We start from the raw sequence: 14,567 nt of genomic DNA on the forward strand, positions 1-14,567 counted from the left end.
GCGGAGAAAAGGGAACCCTCCTATACTGTTGGTGGGAATGCAAGCTGGTGCAGCCACTCTGGAAAACAGTATGGAGGTTCCTCAAAAAGTGGAAATAGAACTACCCTATGACCCAGCAATTGCACTACTGTGTATTTACCCCAAAGACACAAATGCAGTGATCTAAAGGGGTAAATGCACCCCAATGTTTATAGCAGCAATGTCCACAATACCCAAACTATGGAAAGAGCCAAGATATCCATCAACAGATGAATGGATAAACAAGATGTGATACATATATACATATGTATCTATATATACACACAATGGAATATTTTTTTAAATTAATTATTTTTAAAGATTTTTTATTTATTTGAGAGAGAGAGAGAGAGAGGAAATGAGAGAGAGAGCACATGAGAAGGGGGAGGATCACAGGGAGAAGCAGACTCCCTGCCGAGCAGGGAGCCTGATGTGGGACTTGATCCAGGGACTCCAGGATCATGACCTGAGCCGAAGGCAGTCGCTCAACCAACTGAGCCACCCAGGCACCCCCACACACAATGGAATATTATGCAGCCATCAAAAAACCCGAAATATTGCCATTTGCAACGACATGGAAGGAACTAGAGGGTATTATGCTTGCAAAATAAGTCAATCAGAGAAAGACAAGTATCATATGATCTCACTGATATGAGGAATTTGAGAAACAAGACAGAGGATCACAGGGGAAGGGAGGGAAAAATGAAACAAGATGAAACCAGAGAGGGAGACAAACCATAAGAGACTCTTAATCTCAGGAAGCAAACTGAGGGTTGCTGGAGTGGTGGGAGTGGGAGAGATGGGGGGGAGCTGGGTGATGGACACTGGGGAGGGTATGTGCTATGGTGAGCACTGTGAATTGTGTAAGACTGATGAATCACAGACCTGTACCTCTGAAACAAATAATACATTATATGTTAAAAAAAAAAAATAGTAGGAAGGGAAAAATGAAGGGGGGCAAATCGGATGGGGAGATGAATCATGAGAGACTATGGACTCTGAGAAACAAACTGAGGGTTTTAGAGGGGAGAGGGGTGGGGGTATGGGTTAGTCCGGTGATGGGTATTAAAGAGGGCACGTTCTGCATGGAGCACTGGGTGTTATACGCAAACAATGAATCATGGAACAGTATATCAAAAACTAATGATATAATGTATGGTAACTAACATAACATAATAAAATAAAATTAAAAAAATAAAACATATACTCAGTTTTTTATTTGATTTCAATTCCTCTGTGTAAAATAGCAGCCATTCTAAGTACTTTGAATAAATTTCAAATAGATTCTAACCATTAACTGTTAGAGTGTTTACTTCATGCAGCTCAGATAAGCACTGGATGTAATAAAAGTAAAATAAGACAACTCTTGCCCTCAAGAAGTTTATAGTCTACTGGGGTAGACAAAGCTGCCAATAAATAACTACAGTTTGATACGGTAAGTGTGATAATGGAGATGTGGGAAGGAAAGCAGGATGACTGAAGATGAGGCTGGAAAAGTAGATTTGAATCTTAAATGCCATGTGGAGAATTTAGATCTCATTATATAAGCATGAGAGTGACACTGAAGATTTGACGTGAGGACGCACGAACCCATTTGTGTTTTGGAATATGGACTAAAGGAGGGAAAAATCAAGAGTCAGTGCGATCACTAGGAAGGTTTTGCAATCATGCAGGCTGGAATTCATTTCTGTTAAACAATGATTAATATTGACAAAGTGCCAAGACAGGGTCAGGCAGACAAAACCAAACATGTCAGACTTTTGGTCCCCAAGAACACAGTTTGGAGGATGGGGGACACAAGTAATTAATTCAGCAGTAATGGTGAGGGTTAGAAATAGAATAGAGGCTAAAGAGATGAAGAACAAATTCAAAAGATGATTTCAGGCACAGAAAAATAAGGCTTAGTATCTCATCAGATTCAGGATGTGAGGGCAAGATAGGAATCAAGGATGCTTCCTAGGTTTCTAGCTAAGGCTTGACGTTATTTACTGAAAGAGCAAATATAAGAATGAGGATTTGAGACCACCTGCTACCCCACTCCTTCTAGAGACATCACAAATTAGTTAATAAGGTCTCCATAGGAAGTACATTATAAATCCAAAGTAGCATTCCTATGATTATCATCTAGTGAGCATGCATTTGCAGAGAAAAAAGTTAACTGTCCGAATATTACAATATGGACACATAGGTTAATACTGTCAGAAAAAAACCACCTCCATGACAAAAATTTCCTGTAAATACTGTCAGTTAATAAACTATATGTGTTATCTTACTGCCTCTGACTAAAAACAGCAAAAGAAAAAATACCAATAATACATCGCCAAGTGTGATTTACTATCTGTTCTTAATTTACTGTTACTTAACATACTATCTTGTATTTACTATCTGTTCTTAATTTTAGAAGATAATATGATATCCCAGTTACAGTTCAAATGTATGCAAAGCAGTGTCGTGCAAGATCAGGGACTTTTCTGGAGAGGGATGGAGCCTCAGGAAGTCTGGCAGCACAGATCTCAGGTAAGGTACTGTACCTGCTTGCACACCACTCAGTGACATTGGAGTAGAAATGTTCAGTCCCAGGACATTAAGCACACAGACTGATATTTTAATTAGACCAAGAGTGAAACCTCTTAAAAAAAGTTTTCAAGAAATTAATGATTTTACAGGGAAAGACATTCTTGAGAACCTAAGTAACTGTTTAACAAAAAATAGAATATACTTTTAGTATCACTATTTCCACCCAAAATTTGTATCACACTTTGCAGGCTTTGAAAAGAATTCGGATAAAGTTACAGAATGATACATAAGTTATTAAGGGGATTTTTAATGATAACCTTACCTTATAAGAATGATATAAAAATCAACCATTAGTTCTCCCATTGACTGCTACAGATTAATAAGAATACTTGTCAGCTATGAGCCAAGGTGAGTAATTTTTTTGTTACAGATGCTTCAAATTCACTGCTGCTCAATACTTCCGTTGAAAACAAACTGGAACATAAAATTATGCTTTATAGCACTTACTCAATTCAATCCAATAAGTCATTTAAACATTGGTCCTTGATTAATGATTTCCTCACACGGGTAAGCACATGGGAAAAGAAGACTTATATATTACTGATAGGTGTGTATGCTGACACCTTTCAAAGGGAAAATCTGACATCTATCAAAATTTTAAACCTGTGTTACCTTTGACCCATCAATTCCTCAAGAAACCCACACTAAGAGGGGGAAGGACATGTATATAAAGTTGTTCACTAAGCCCGCTACATGTTCATTAACAGAGGAATGGTTAAAGTTATGGCACATTCATATTATGGAATACAACTGGCACAGTCCTTAAAAAGAATGAAGCAACAAATATACTGACATGGAAGGGTGTCTATAATAGATGATTGGGAGAAAGGAGGTTGTAGATCTTTGAGCTTACAGAGAATGATCCCTTTTTATTTTTCAAATTCGAAACAATACAGGTGTGTGTCACGTAGGAATATGTGAGAAAGAACACACAACGAACTTTTAAGAGTTGTTACTTTGGGAATGAACTGTGGTGGAGGAATTTTCATTTAACTTAAATGCACTGGCTTCAAATATTTATTATGAAAACTTTTTATAATAACTAAAGATATTTAAAAGTTCTACAATGTTTTTGAAAGGAATTCCCAATTTTCTTTTTTATGAGTTAATCTGTGAGATAAATTCATCATAAGATTTCATCTTTAAATGTTACACAGGTAGCCAGCCCTCTGGAACTTTGAGAATCTGGAAAACCTTACTAGTATCTTACCATCAGGTAAGAGCCCCCAAATGAACTGCTTGGGGTGTGGGTATGGATTTCTTTGGTAGAGGTATTAAAATAATTAATTTCAGATGGGCACTGGGAAGAAATTGCACTTTATCTCTGTGCTGCTGAATAAAAACTCAAGACTAAATGTCAATTTAATCGTGAAAACAAAAACAAAGTAACCCCAAAAAATATCAAACAAGGACCGAAAACCTTTGAGTCCCAAACCATGTCCAATAAAAAAAGACAACTTGTGCTAAATTACACATCAAGACAAAAAAGAAGGGAGGCGGACGGGGATAGATGCCCTAAAGGTAAAAGAATAGGGCGAGAAATCCTCAAGACAATCCCCCTGACAGCCTCCCAAAGTTTAGTTTTTTTGATCTCTACAGTGGATCACAGAGCAACTTAAAAGACAAGTAGAGCCAAAGTAGTTCCGATGATTTTCATAACCACCTTCAAATTTTCTCTGAAGCCAAGAATGCAGAACATCACTTCTTTTTCTCTTTAAGAACTCAGCCAGGGTCTACGTACAATCCTGGAGATTGCCTCGGGCGATCAGAGAGGCTGTGAGAGGCACATTTTCCCTTCAGAGGCCGCTCCAGCCAGCAATTGAGCAAATCCGTGGAGTGGAGGGAAGTGACCAGTCTTCAACTGGAAATCCTCCCGAACACAAATAAAACATATCTCCCGAGGCCAACCGAGGCGGAGGCAGGGTACTGGAGAGGAGAGAGCTGCTCATCCCGGAGTTACAATCACACATGAGCGAACATGACTTGACACACACCCACCCCGCAGCGAGCGCAAAGCTGGGAGCTCCAAACGGAAGACAAACGCTCAGGGAGCTTCCTTGGCTGCGGGGAAGGCCATTCTATCCCATTTTCTCTTTCCTCCCCAGAGAGCCTCCACCAAGTAGCCGCCTCCGACCTCACCCCGCCAGGCTGGGCCCGCCCCTGGCCCCCTCGCGCCCAGGTGGCTTTAGAGCTGGCAGGCTCCTGGGGCTTGCCTGGCGGTCAGCTGCATTCCTCGTCGGAGAGAAAGGGAGACAAACCATTTACACTTCAGTGGCACCGTACTCACCCTCATAACTGACACCACCGGCTTCGCTGTGGTTGCCCTCACAGTCTTCCTCGCCTCCGGCCGCAGCCCCCTGGGTCTCGGGAGCAGCCATTACGCGGCGGAGGAGAAAAGGGAGGGCAGGCAGGCGGGTCCGGAACCAATGGAAACGCGACTGGAGGCAAACTCCCCATCAACGCGGTGTTTCCTCCACGTCCACGCCTCCCCATCACGTTCTGGGCCAATAGGACGTGGAGAGCGGAGCCTAATCCCCGCCCCTAGCCGCTAATGCCACGCCCCCTTTCGGGATGGCGAGGCCCAGAACTACAATTCCCAGCGTGCTGCAGGGACCCTGGGACAGGGAGGGCTGGAAGAGGCGCTGGCGGGCGGGGGTGCGCCGGAGAGTATCCTGGCGTGTAGCTTAGTTCAGTGAATCAGAACAATGACTGCGCCGCCGGGTCCCCGGGAGCGCGTCGGAGGACTGTGAGCAGCCGCAGCCGGGAGAGCGGCGGGCGGCGCAGCCTCAGCCGCGCGGTGTCAACGCCGGGCTCGGGAGCTTCCAGCGCAGACCTTGCCTAGCGCCCACAGCTCGCGCGGAGCCGCCGGGCTCCAGCGTTGCAGCCGCTACTCGGGAGCTGTGCATTGTTGTGAGCCGGAGAAGGTGCGGGGATTACAAAGCCCGAAGACCCCGGATCCCCCTTTAGCCATGTGGATACCTACGGAGCACGAGAAATACGGCGTGGGTGAGTCTCCGCGGGGCGAACTTTTATTCCTCTCTGGCCCGAGCGGGTGCGCATTTCGCGTCCTTGCCCCTGCGCCCCTTTCGCTCCGCCAGGCTGGAAATGCCTAGTCCTGGCATAGCGCTGCGGGTTTGGGGCTTTGCCGAGCCTGCTCCCGGCAGAGGGGTGTGCGCCGGGGTCTCGCCCCTCGCCGCCCCTTCGGCGCTTCCCGCACGGGCTCCCGGAGCGCCGGGACGGCTGGAGGAGCGCTCGGCCAGCCCTCCCCCTGCGGGCTCTGCCTGCGGAGTTGGAGTGGCGACGGGGCGTGTGCGAGTCAAGTTGGAAGAGGAGGGCGAACGGCGTTCCTCTCCCTCCTTCCCCAAAGAGGGAAATGGGCTGAACGATTCCCCGGGGTAGAGAGGGAGACAACAACTACTGCGCAGAGAGAAGACCCCCAAAACAGAAGGGAGGCGCAAAACCTTTTCTCCGGGTCCCTTCGGCATTCCCGGAGTGCGGAATGTGGCACCGTCCTCAAAAGAGCGGTGCTGACAGACCGAGCCCGACCCCAGCTTCCTTCCTCCTTCCTATCCCGGGTTCCTGGGGTGTGAGTGTTGAGGGGCTGGGGGATTGGTAAATTTCAACATCTGCGTCTCTTTGGTCTTTGGAGGGGAACGGGTATTTCAGCAATGTTTTTACTTCTGGCCACCCTCTCGGCCCGGGGTAAGCGCGTTGGGGGTTGGTGGAGGACAGCTGTGGAGTGATAATGGGGAGGGGGAAATCGGAAAACCTGGGTCTTCGAGGCGAGGAGACAGCTTTTAGGAAAGGACTACTCTGACACTGGCGTTCGGAGGAAAAGGAACAGGGTAGCGCTCGCTGTTCCGTGCAAAGGTGAACAACAAAGGACATTAATGTTGACTGATGAATACAGGAGTCTCCCTTCCTTTCCCTCCTCCCATTTCAGGCTGACTACAGTTCCCGTTTTTGTTGTTTGATTTCAGCTGGGTCTCCCCTTGACAGTTACTCCTTTTAGGGTTGTGGCTATTAAGAAGCCAGGCTCTCCGACGAGCCTGCCGCAGCCAAATGCAATTATAACCTCTCAGAAGGTTTAACAGGGTGAAAGCATTTTGGATTTTACTAACAATCTTTATTTCCTATAATGCCCCATCCTGCTGATTGGTGTACTTTTTTTTTGTTAATTGGGTACAGAGCTAGTGATTTAGACAATGTGTAGGTATCTGCTTACGTTCTAAATTAATTTTTCTGTAATTTAAAAAATCTGGAAAGCCTTTCCAGGGAATCATAGTCATAGGGGATTTTTTTTTTTTTTAACTTCCCATGGGGATAGGACTTTGGAGTCCACTGAAAGGACTGTATGATTAAACAAAGTCATTCCGATATTTTCATTAGCTTTCATTCTGATTGTGACCGTTCGGTGAGACAATAGTTTGTCCTAGACCCACCTTTGGGAAGGGGTTCCAGCCTTCCCTCTCTTTCAAGTGTTGGGGGGGAACCTTTGCAAGACACTGTACTGGCAAAGTGTAGATGGTGGTTATTATTTTCCTTCTGACCCCCTCCTCCCACCCCCTTTTTGGGTAGATTAACCCTTGCTAGGAAAAGATACTGCCTTTGCTGAAATGGTGAGGAACTGGAGCGTCCCCCTTGTCGCTCACTGGGTTTAACACTCCGTGCAAGAAGCATGGATCCATCCAGCAACACTGTCCCGCTTGGAGGCGATCCCGGATGTTGCTTTCTTCCAAGTGTTAAATTATACAGATTATGGATGGGATTTTTTTTCTTGATTTCTTTACATGCCAGGTCACAGCTGGGTGCTGGTATTGATTAGTTTTTCTCTTGCCTTTCTTTATAAGCCTTGGCCAGAGGCTTAAAACACACTCTGGGATTTCCTGGAATGGCAAACCGGATATTATCGGTTAAGTGTTTTGGGTTACAGCAGACACCTTGCTTTTGGGTGGTTGTGATTTGGTTGCAGAGTAGGGGGAGGTAGAAGGGTGAGCACAGCGTTGGGAAAAGGAGGTTGAGATGAGAAGTGAGGGCAGAGAGGGGTCTGCTCATTTATACAATATCACACATACAGGAATGTTAATCATCTTTTGTTAATTTTTGAGCATTTGGCTTATGGAATGCTTAGCTGTTTTTTAGAATCCATCCGTTAGGCGTGTGCATTTGTGTGTGTGTGTGTGTGTGTGTGTGTGTGTGTCTGGTGAAAATTTTGCTATGATACTTAAGTGTGGACTTTATTTCTTACCATGGAGAGCACTATTTTGTTTATGCTGCAAGTTTTTTTTTTTTTTTTTAACCTTCATTAGTACATGTGCTTTTCTCATCTAGTTCTTATAAATACTAAGGAAAAGATAATTTATGGGCAAAAATGTTTGGTTGTTATCAGGTGTAGTAGTAATTCAGTTCCTCATTCTTTGAAATAAATTAGTCTTTAACTTGGAATAACTGAAGTTTTAGTGCAAGTTGTATATTTTTCCAATGATACTTCTTACTCACATCAATTATATATGAGATAATTATGTGACTTTATATATTTATGTTTCTGTTTCAAACAACATATTGTTAATATGGATAAACTTACTTAAATTTCATAGCTGTGGTAAGGTGTATCAGAGATAGGGGCGCCTGGGTGGCTCAGATGGTTGGGCGTCTGCCTTCGGCTCAGGTCATGATGCCAGGGTTCTGGGATCGAGTCCCGCGTCAGGCTCCCTGCTCCTTGGGAGCCTGCTTCTCCCTCTGACTCTCTCTCTTTCTCTGTCTCTCATGAATAAATAAATAAAATCTTAAACAAAAAAAATGATGTATCAGAGATAGAAATTCCTTTTCAAACCTGACATGTGGGCACTCTTCAATTGATGGGTGGTCTTAAAACAATGTATACTTATATACCTAAGTGTACTGATTCTAGGGAGTTAGAAGGCATAGTGATAAAGCTATAGTCCTGAAGGATAGGGGACCTTGTCTCTTTAAAACTGTATTAGTAGCGGGGCGCCTGGTCGTTAAGCGTCTGCCTTCGGCTCAGGTCATGGTCCCAGGGTTCTGGGCTCTCTGCTCGGGCGGTAAGCCTGCTTCTCCCTCTCCCACTCCCCCTGGTTGTGTTCCCTCTCTCGCTGTGTCTCTCTCTGTCAAATAAATAAAATCTTAAAAAAAAAAAAAACTTAAAAAAAAAACTATTAATAGCCACAATGATAGACATATTTTTCTTGGGAAATTCTGGTTAGCTCTTGGTCCTAGGCTAGACGCTGCTGCCAGCTGTGTGACCTTAGGTAAGTCACTTAACCTTTCTGAGTGCCAGCCTTTTGGACAAATGGTATCCGAGGTCCTTCCCAGTATTAGTTCTTGAGACCTCTTCCAAACAAATGTGTCCTTTGGTTAGAAAAATATCTCCATGGTGTAGAGATTGTTATAAGAAAGACACTTTTGTTGTGACACAGCCCACATAGTTTTTTAACGAAGATCAAAGGTAAGCAAAAGCTACCTGGCAGGCTGCCAGAACCCAGGTGATAGTTACTCATTTTTCAATCTGTTTGATTCTCTCTCTCTAGGAGGAGCTCCATGGGCAGTGACAAAAGCATTCTCTATAGCCCCCTCACAAATTTCCTTATGATCACTATCTGCTTCCTGCGTGCCCTCATCAGTCATACCTCCTCTCCCTTAAAGGGATGGGAATTAGTCACAGAGAAAATTACATTACGACCATTGCAGTTACATTTCTGTATTCATTTGTTAAGTATCCATGTATGCACAGGTTTCCCAGGTGAGCCAGCATGTCTTACTGAGCTGCAAACTGCACCTCTCAACCCCAGCCAGATGTTTAACATGTGTGAGCCTGGTTAAGCTTAGAAGGAGATTATGTGCTGGATTGATCAGTACAAAAAATTCCTGAGCCTGACAAGAAACAAAACTCAGAAGGAGCTGATCTGAAGGTTACGAGTGTCATTTTAAAAATGAAGTATTTAGGGGTGCCTGGGTGGCTCAGATGGTTAGGCATCTGCCTTCAGCTCACGTCATGATCCCAGGGTCCTGGGATTGAGCCCTACGTCTGGCTCCCTGCTCAGCGGGGGAGGCTGCTTCTTCCTCTCCCTCTCCTGTTCCCCCTGCTTGTGCTTTCTCACTCTCTCTGTCAAATAAATAAAATCTTTAAAAATAAATAAAAATAAAATAAATTTAAAAATGAAGTGTTTAGTACTTGTATCACTGACTCCTCAAAACTATTCCTGTCCTCCATTTCAAGTAGGAATCCCATTCCTTTTTTTTTTTTTTTAAGATTTTATTGATTTATTTGACAGAGAGAGCACAAGCAGAGGGAGCTGCAGAAGGAGAGGGAGAAGCAGGCTCCCCGCCGAGCAGGGAGTCGGATGTGGGGCTCAATCCCAGGACCCTGGGATCACAACCTGAGCTAAAAGTCAGAAGCTTAACCGCTGAGCCACCCAGGCGCCCCGGAATCCCATTCCTTTTTAAAGCTTCCTCTATTTTAGGGGAAGAGGTACCTTCTCTTATTATACAGGATCTTTAGGATATCTTTTCCTTGAAAAAGGGTGCTTTAATGGTAGCTTGTGTGGGAGAGTTAAAAGCAAGTGTGCCTTAGCCTTAGCTGTTTTCAGTTTCTTAGCTACTAGTGTCTTAAAATGTTTCCTATTTGTGGTACCATGATGTGTCTAGATAACATGTATAGCTAAATAATAATGCGCTGCCTGAAATTATTTGTGGCATTTAGAGCCTGGCACAGGATTCTACACTTTAAATGGGAAGCAAAAAGGAGGGATTTATATCTCCAGGCAAAGTACCATTGAAGGGCTCAGCAGACAGCAGGATGGCAGCTGATGTTCTTGAGCTGGTCTCCTGTGGGAATAGCCTATAAACATGTTTCCCTCTTTTGGCCATTCTACTAAGTGAGGATTCTTTCACGAGGCCCTAGAAACACAGAGATGCTGTCTTTCCTCTTTAGTTTTGTTTTGTTTTTTTCATTTTTTCCTGGAGGCAGTATGGTAGGTACTGTGAAGGAGATTATACAAATTTTGAGAAACTTCAGGCTTTCCTGTCTCCAGCTTTACTCTTTAGGAGACTATATTTTCAGAGTTATCTTTGATTCAGGATGTCCCAATTTCTAGCATAGTGACTTTATGCTGTGAGCATATATGGCAGGGAAACACTATACTCTGAGGAAACCCAACCAAAATGCTGTAACCATAACATATTAATACAATGTTTTATAGTTGAAAAAATATTGTGAAGTTATTTTATTTGGGTATACTCCCTGAAATAGAATGGTAAGTTCCATGTAAGGGATGAGGAAGCAACTTCATTGAGATTAAGTGACTTACTCTATGTCAGTGACTTTTAATCGTGTTTAGGAAATACGTTGAATATGAAATAAATTTATCCTATTAATCCATAATATCATTCATAATAGGAAATACATTTACTTTCCTCATTTGATGTGTATACGCAAATACCATCAGCACCAGCCCACATACATAGAGTACAACAATATGTGCTCGTATTTTGTGTGATGTTCTGTTCTTTATCATTAAAAAAAAGTTCATCACCAACTTGACTTAATGACTCCTTAATGCATCCTGACCCACAGTTTGAAAAGCACTTCTCTAGATACTACATTTGTAATACAGGAAGGACTGGAACTCAGACCTTGTTGGGTTTCTAGTCAAGTTCATTCATGACATTGTGGTGTTTTTTTTTTTTTTAACAGATGTTTGTGTATATTTTTGACTTAGAATTTGGTAACCATACTTTTTTCCTTCAGTGTTGTCAAAAATCTGCCTTTTTATGTATTATTTCTTATTAAAGATAAAACAAATATCCAAAGCCATCACATGCATTGTATAAGTTGTCTCTTCAAGTTCACATGTGTCTTCCAACTAGGATCTTTTTGACAAGACCAGTATGCACTACTTAGTGACCAATTTTGGGTGTTTTCTGCATAATTTACTTTGAGAATGATCTCTGGCCCCCATAACAAGAATAAATGCAGTAAATCTACTGAGCTGTATTGTCGGTTGTGGGATTACCACCTATCATTGTTTTCTGCCTTTTCTCAGGTTGCTTGCTGATTATTATTAGAAGAAACAAGGCAGGTTGTATAACTTTTTTTTTTTTAAAGGCACCTTGATGCCTTAATTTGTCTTTTTTTTTTTTTAAAGAGAGAGAGTGTGTGTACAGCGGGGGTGGAGTGTAGAGGGAGAGGAAGAGAGAGAGAATCTTAAGCAGGCTCCATGCCCAGCACAGAGCCCAACATGGGGCTCGATCCTGCTACCCTGAGATCCTAACCTGAGCTGAAATCATGAGTTGGCCTTTTAACCACCTGAGCCACCCAGGCACCCCTCGACTATGATTGAAACTGTAGAAGATGCAGCATATAGAGAAAATGCAGTTAATTCACAGATCAGAGTAATTCTTTTTGTTACAACATGGAGATTATCAGCAAATTCTTTTTTAAAAGAACTCCCTTTGTTGGAAATATGAGCAGTATGAAACTTTAAAGCACACGCATTGTTGCTTGTGGAGGAGGGGTGTGGCTTAAAAATGAGAAAAGAGAGATTATTGCAGTAGATGACTCGAGAGAGTACTGGAACCAGTTTAGCAATCATTGCATGGTGAAATCCGGACGGATCTGAGATGGTTAGAAGATGGGAAGCAACAGGACTTGGTAATTGGATGTGAGGAGTTAGGGAAAGGAAGAAGTTTAGGGTGTCTCCCTAGTTTCTGGCTGCAACAGTGGGTAAACATATGAGACATTTTTGTAGGCAGGGCAGGTTTATGATGTAAAATTGAGTTTCCTTTGGCCACCTTGAGTTTACCATACCTGTCAAATATTCAAGTGGCAGTAGCTGGTAGGTAGTCAGCCTGGAGCAAAGGAGGGAGGCTTTGGAGTAAAGAGTGTGGTTACAGAGTTTTTTTGGTTTATGTGTGACGATTGAAGTGGTTGACCCAGAAAGACTTTATTCATTGTATTGACTTTGATTATGTAGTCTGCTTGCTCATTCTAAATTTTAAAGTGACAGGTCCTAAATTTCCAAAGAGCAGTCATCTTGGAGCACTTTATTAATATGGGTACAGAATACTCTAAAGGAAGAAATATTACCTGTCCAGGTAGAGTTGGTAGTAAACTAAATTTTATGGTCTTTTCTTGCTTCCCATTAATGCCTTGCCTGGCTAAGACATTAGTTACCTCTATTTCTGTGACAGTTCTCTCCCAAGCAAAAGTCTCATGCCAGATTGTGCATGTTTGTGAGATTTCACCAACAGGATGTTGAAAAACAGAATGAACAAATATTTCAATAAGCAAGATTTATACATTCCTCAAACAGCATATAAGTGTATACACATATCCAAAAATGGGAAAATGCTCAGATATTCCAAAGCAATATATTAGTATATACAGATTTTGTGTGTGTGTGTGTGTGTGTGTGGTAGATATATAATATCTCTTAGGAACCACAAGGTCAAATTTAGAATTCTTTTTTTTTTTTTTTAAAGATTTTATTTATTTGACAGAGAGAGACACAGCAAGAGAGGGAACACAAGCAGGGGGAGTGGGAGAGAGAGAAGCAGGCTCCTCGCTGAGCAGGGAGCCCGATGCGGGGCTCGATCCCAGGACCCTGGGATCATGACCTGAGCCGAAGGCAGATGCTTAATGACTGAGCCACCCAGGCGCCCCTCAGATTTGGAATTCTTAAAGTTATACTACTGCACTGCTGAAAATCATGTCATTTGAAGTAAAGGATTCCAGCTTAAGAAGGCATTGGGCTCCCTTCCCCTAAAATAACTTCCCACTGAAATATCAATAAATGCACATAAAGAGGCAAACATTGATAATATTAAAAATCAAGTCTGACATAAAGCCTGTTGCCAAAATTTGGGAGTAATTTCCCTAAGGCAGGTGGAATTGGATTAAGAAAACCAATTGGTGGTTTCTCTCTGCTTTCCTTCATTAAGCAGAGCAGCTTCAGTGACCTGGGCAGGAAGACCACTGTCTGTCCCCATGTCACCAGCTTAGAGGTCAGGTTAATACTTTCAACTTGGAGTGTTTCCTTTACTGCCTCAGGCACCTATGGTCCTTCTCTTTCCAGACCGTCTTTGTATTTCCATTGAGGGATAACCACTTCCAGAAACAACTGGGACGGGAAGGGGGTTGGTAGATGGGTAGAAAGGAGTCTATGGAAGATGCTGCTTTGTCTTTGAGAAGTGTACTCTGGCCTCCATAAGAAAAGTGATTTCATGGTTGCCCCTGAAGTGCTGCAGTAACAAAGCATGATGGGTATTGTAGTTTTGTTTGCAATCTCTTGGTGACAAAGAAGCAGAGGGATAAAAGATGATCTCACCTGAATTGCCAAAAACCATGGCACATGGAGCATGATGGCTTATAGCTGGGAACTTGACAGAGTTGATGTACTCATCAACCACATTTTGAAGGAAGGCCTGTAAGGGGGACTCAACACACGCTTTCATTTTCAGCCACGTTCAAAGCGCACTGCAGGGAGGTTCAAGAACCAGTGATCACATTTGCATCCCTACAGAAGAAGGAAAGCAACTAAATCTAGAAACAGGCATCTGTCACTTAGTAGTAAACTAAAACATGACTGTTTCTTAGCTGGGGAGGAAGAAAGGAAAGCATGACATTCATATGGGGAGGCTGTTGGAAATTGCCAGTACATATGTGTATTATCCACCCCTATTCATGTCCCGGGTGAGTATGGGAATTCTTCTGAATATGAAATTAGCAAGTCTTCCCCTTGGTGAATTAGATAACCATTCCTCCCCCAAGTTGTAAATCATTTTCATAAACCAAGCAATTTGTTTATAAGAGTATTAGTTGGACATTAACCTAAAAATGTCTCCCTGAAATCTCTAAGCAGAAATGTAGAGACTGGGCGCCTGGGTGGCTCAGTTGGTTAAGCGACTGCCTTCGGCTCAGGTCATGATCCTGGAGTCCCGGGATCGAGTCCCGC

The 14,567-nt window shown here is 43.0% G+C and overlaps 2 protein-coding genes across 8 annotated transcripts in view; one reads left to right on the plus strand and one right to left on the minus strand.

Annotated features, from left to right (window-relative positions):
• The window catches only part of ZNF277 (zinc finger protein 277), a 103,741-nt gene extending 98,699 nt beyond the window's left edge, over nt 1-5,042 (minus strand). The window contains exon 1 of one of the 2 annotated variants that reach the window (XM_081800237.1): nt 4,883-5,042. In XM_081800237.1, the coding sequence (XP_081656363.1) occupies nt 4,883-4,973 (91 nt within the window). In that variant the 5' untranslated portion in view covers nt 4,974-5,042. The remainder of the gene's footprint in view (nt 1-4,882) is intronic. The other variant, XM_081800238.1, reaches the window with a different exon arrangement.
• Nucleotides 5,043-5,230: 188 nt separating this feature from the next.
• DOCK4 (dedicator of cytokinesis 4) overlaps nt 5,231-14,567 on the plus strand; it is a 417,063-nt gene continuing 407,726 nt past the window's right edge. For 3 of the 6 annotated variants that reach the window (XM_081800230.1, XM_081800232.1, XM_081800233.1), the window contains exon 1: nt 5,231-5,601. In XM_081800230.1, coding sequence (XP_081656356.1) covers nt 5,565-5,601 — 37 coding nt within the window. In that variant the 5' untranslated portion in view covers nt 5,231-5,564. The remainder of the gene's footprint in view (nt 5,602-14,567) is intronic. The other 3 variants (XM_081800234.1, XM_081800235.1, XM_081800236.1) reach the window with 1 other exon arrangement.

The sequence above is a fragment of the Leptonychotes weddellii genome, chromosome 12 (assembly GCF_054177405.1).
Source record: "Leptonychotes weddellii isolate Sample4059 chromosome 12, ASM5417740v2, whole genome shotgun sequence".
Classification (NCBI taxonomy): Eukaryota; Metazoa; Chordata; class Mammalia; order Carnivora; family Phocidae; genus Leptonychotes; species Leptonychotes weddellii.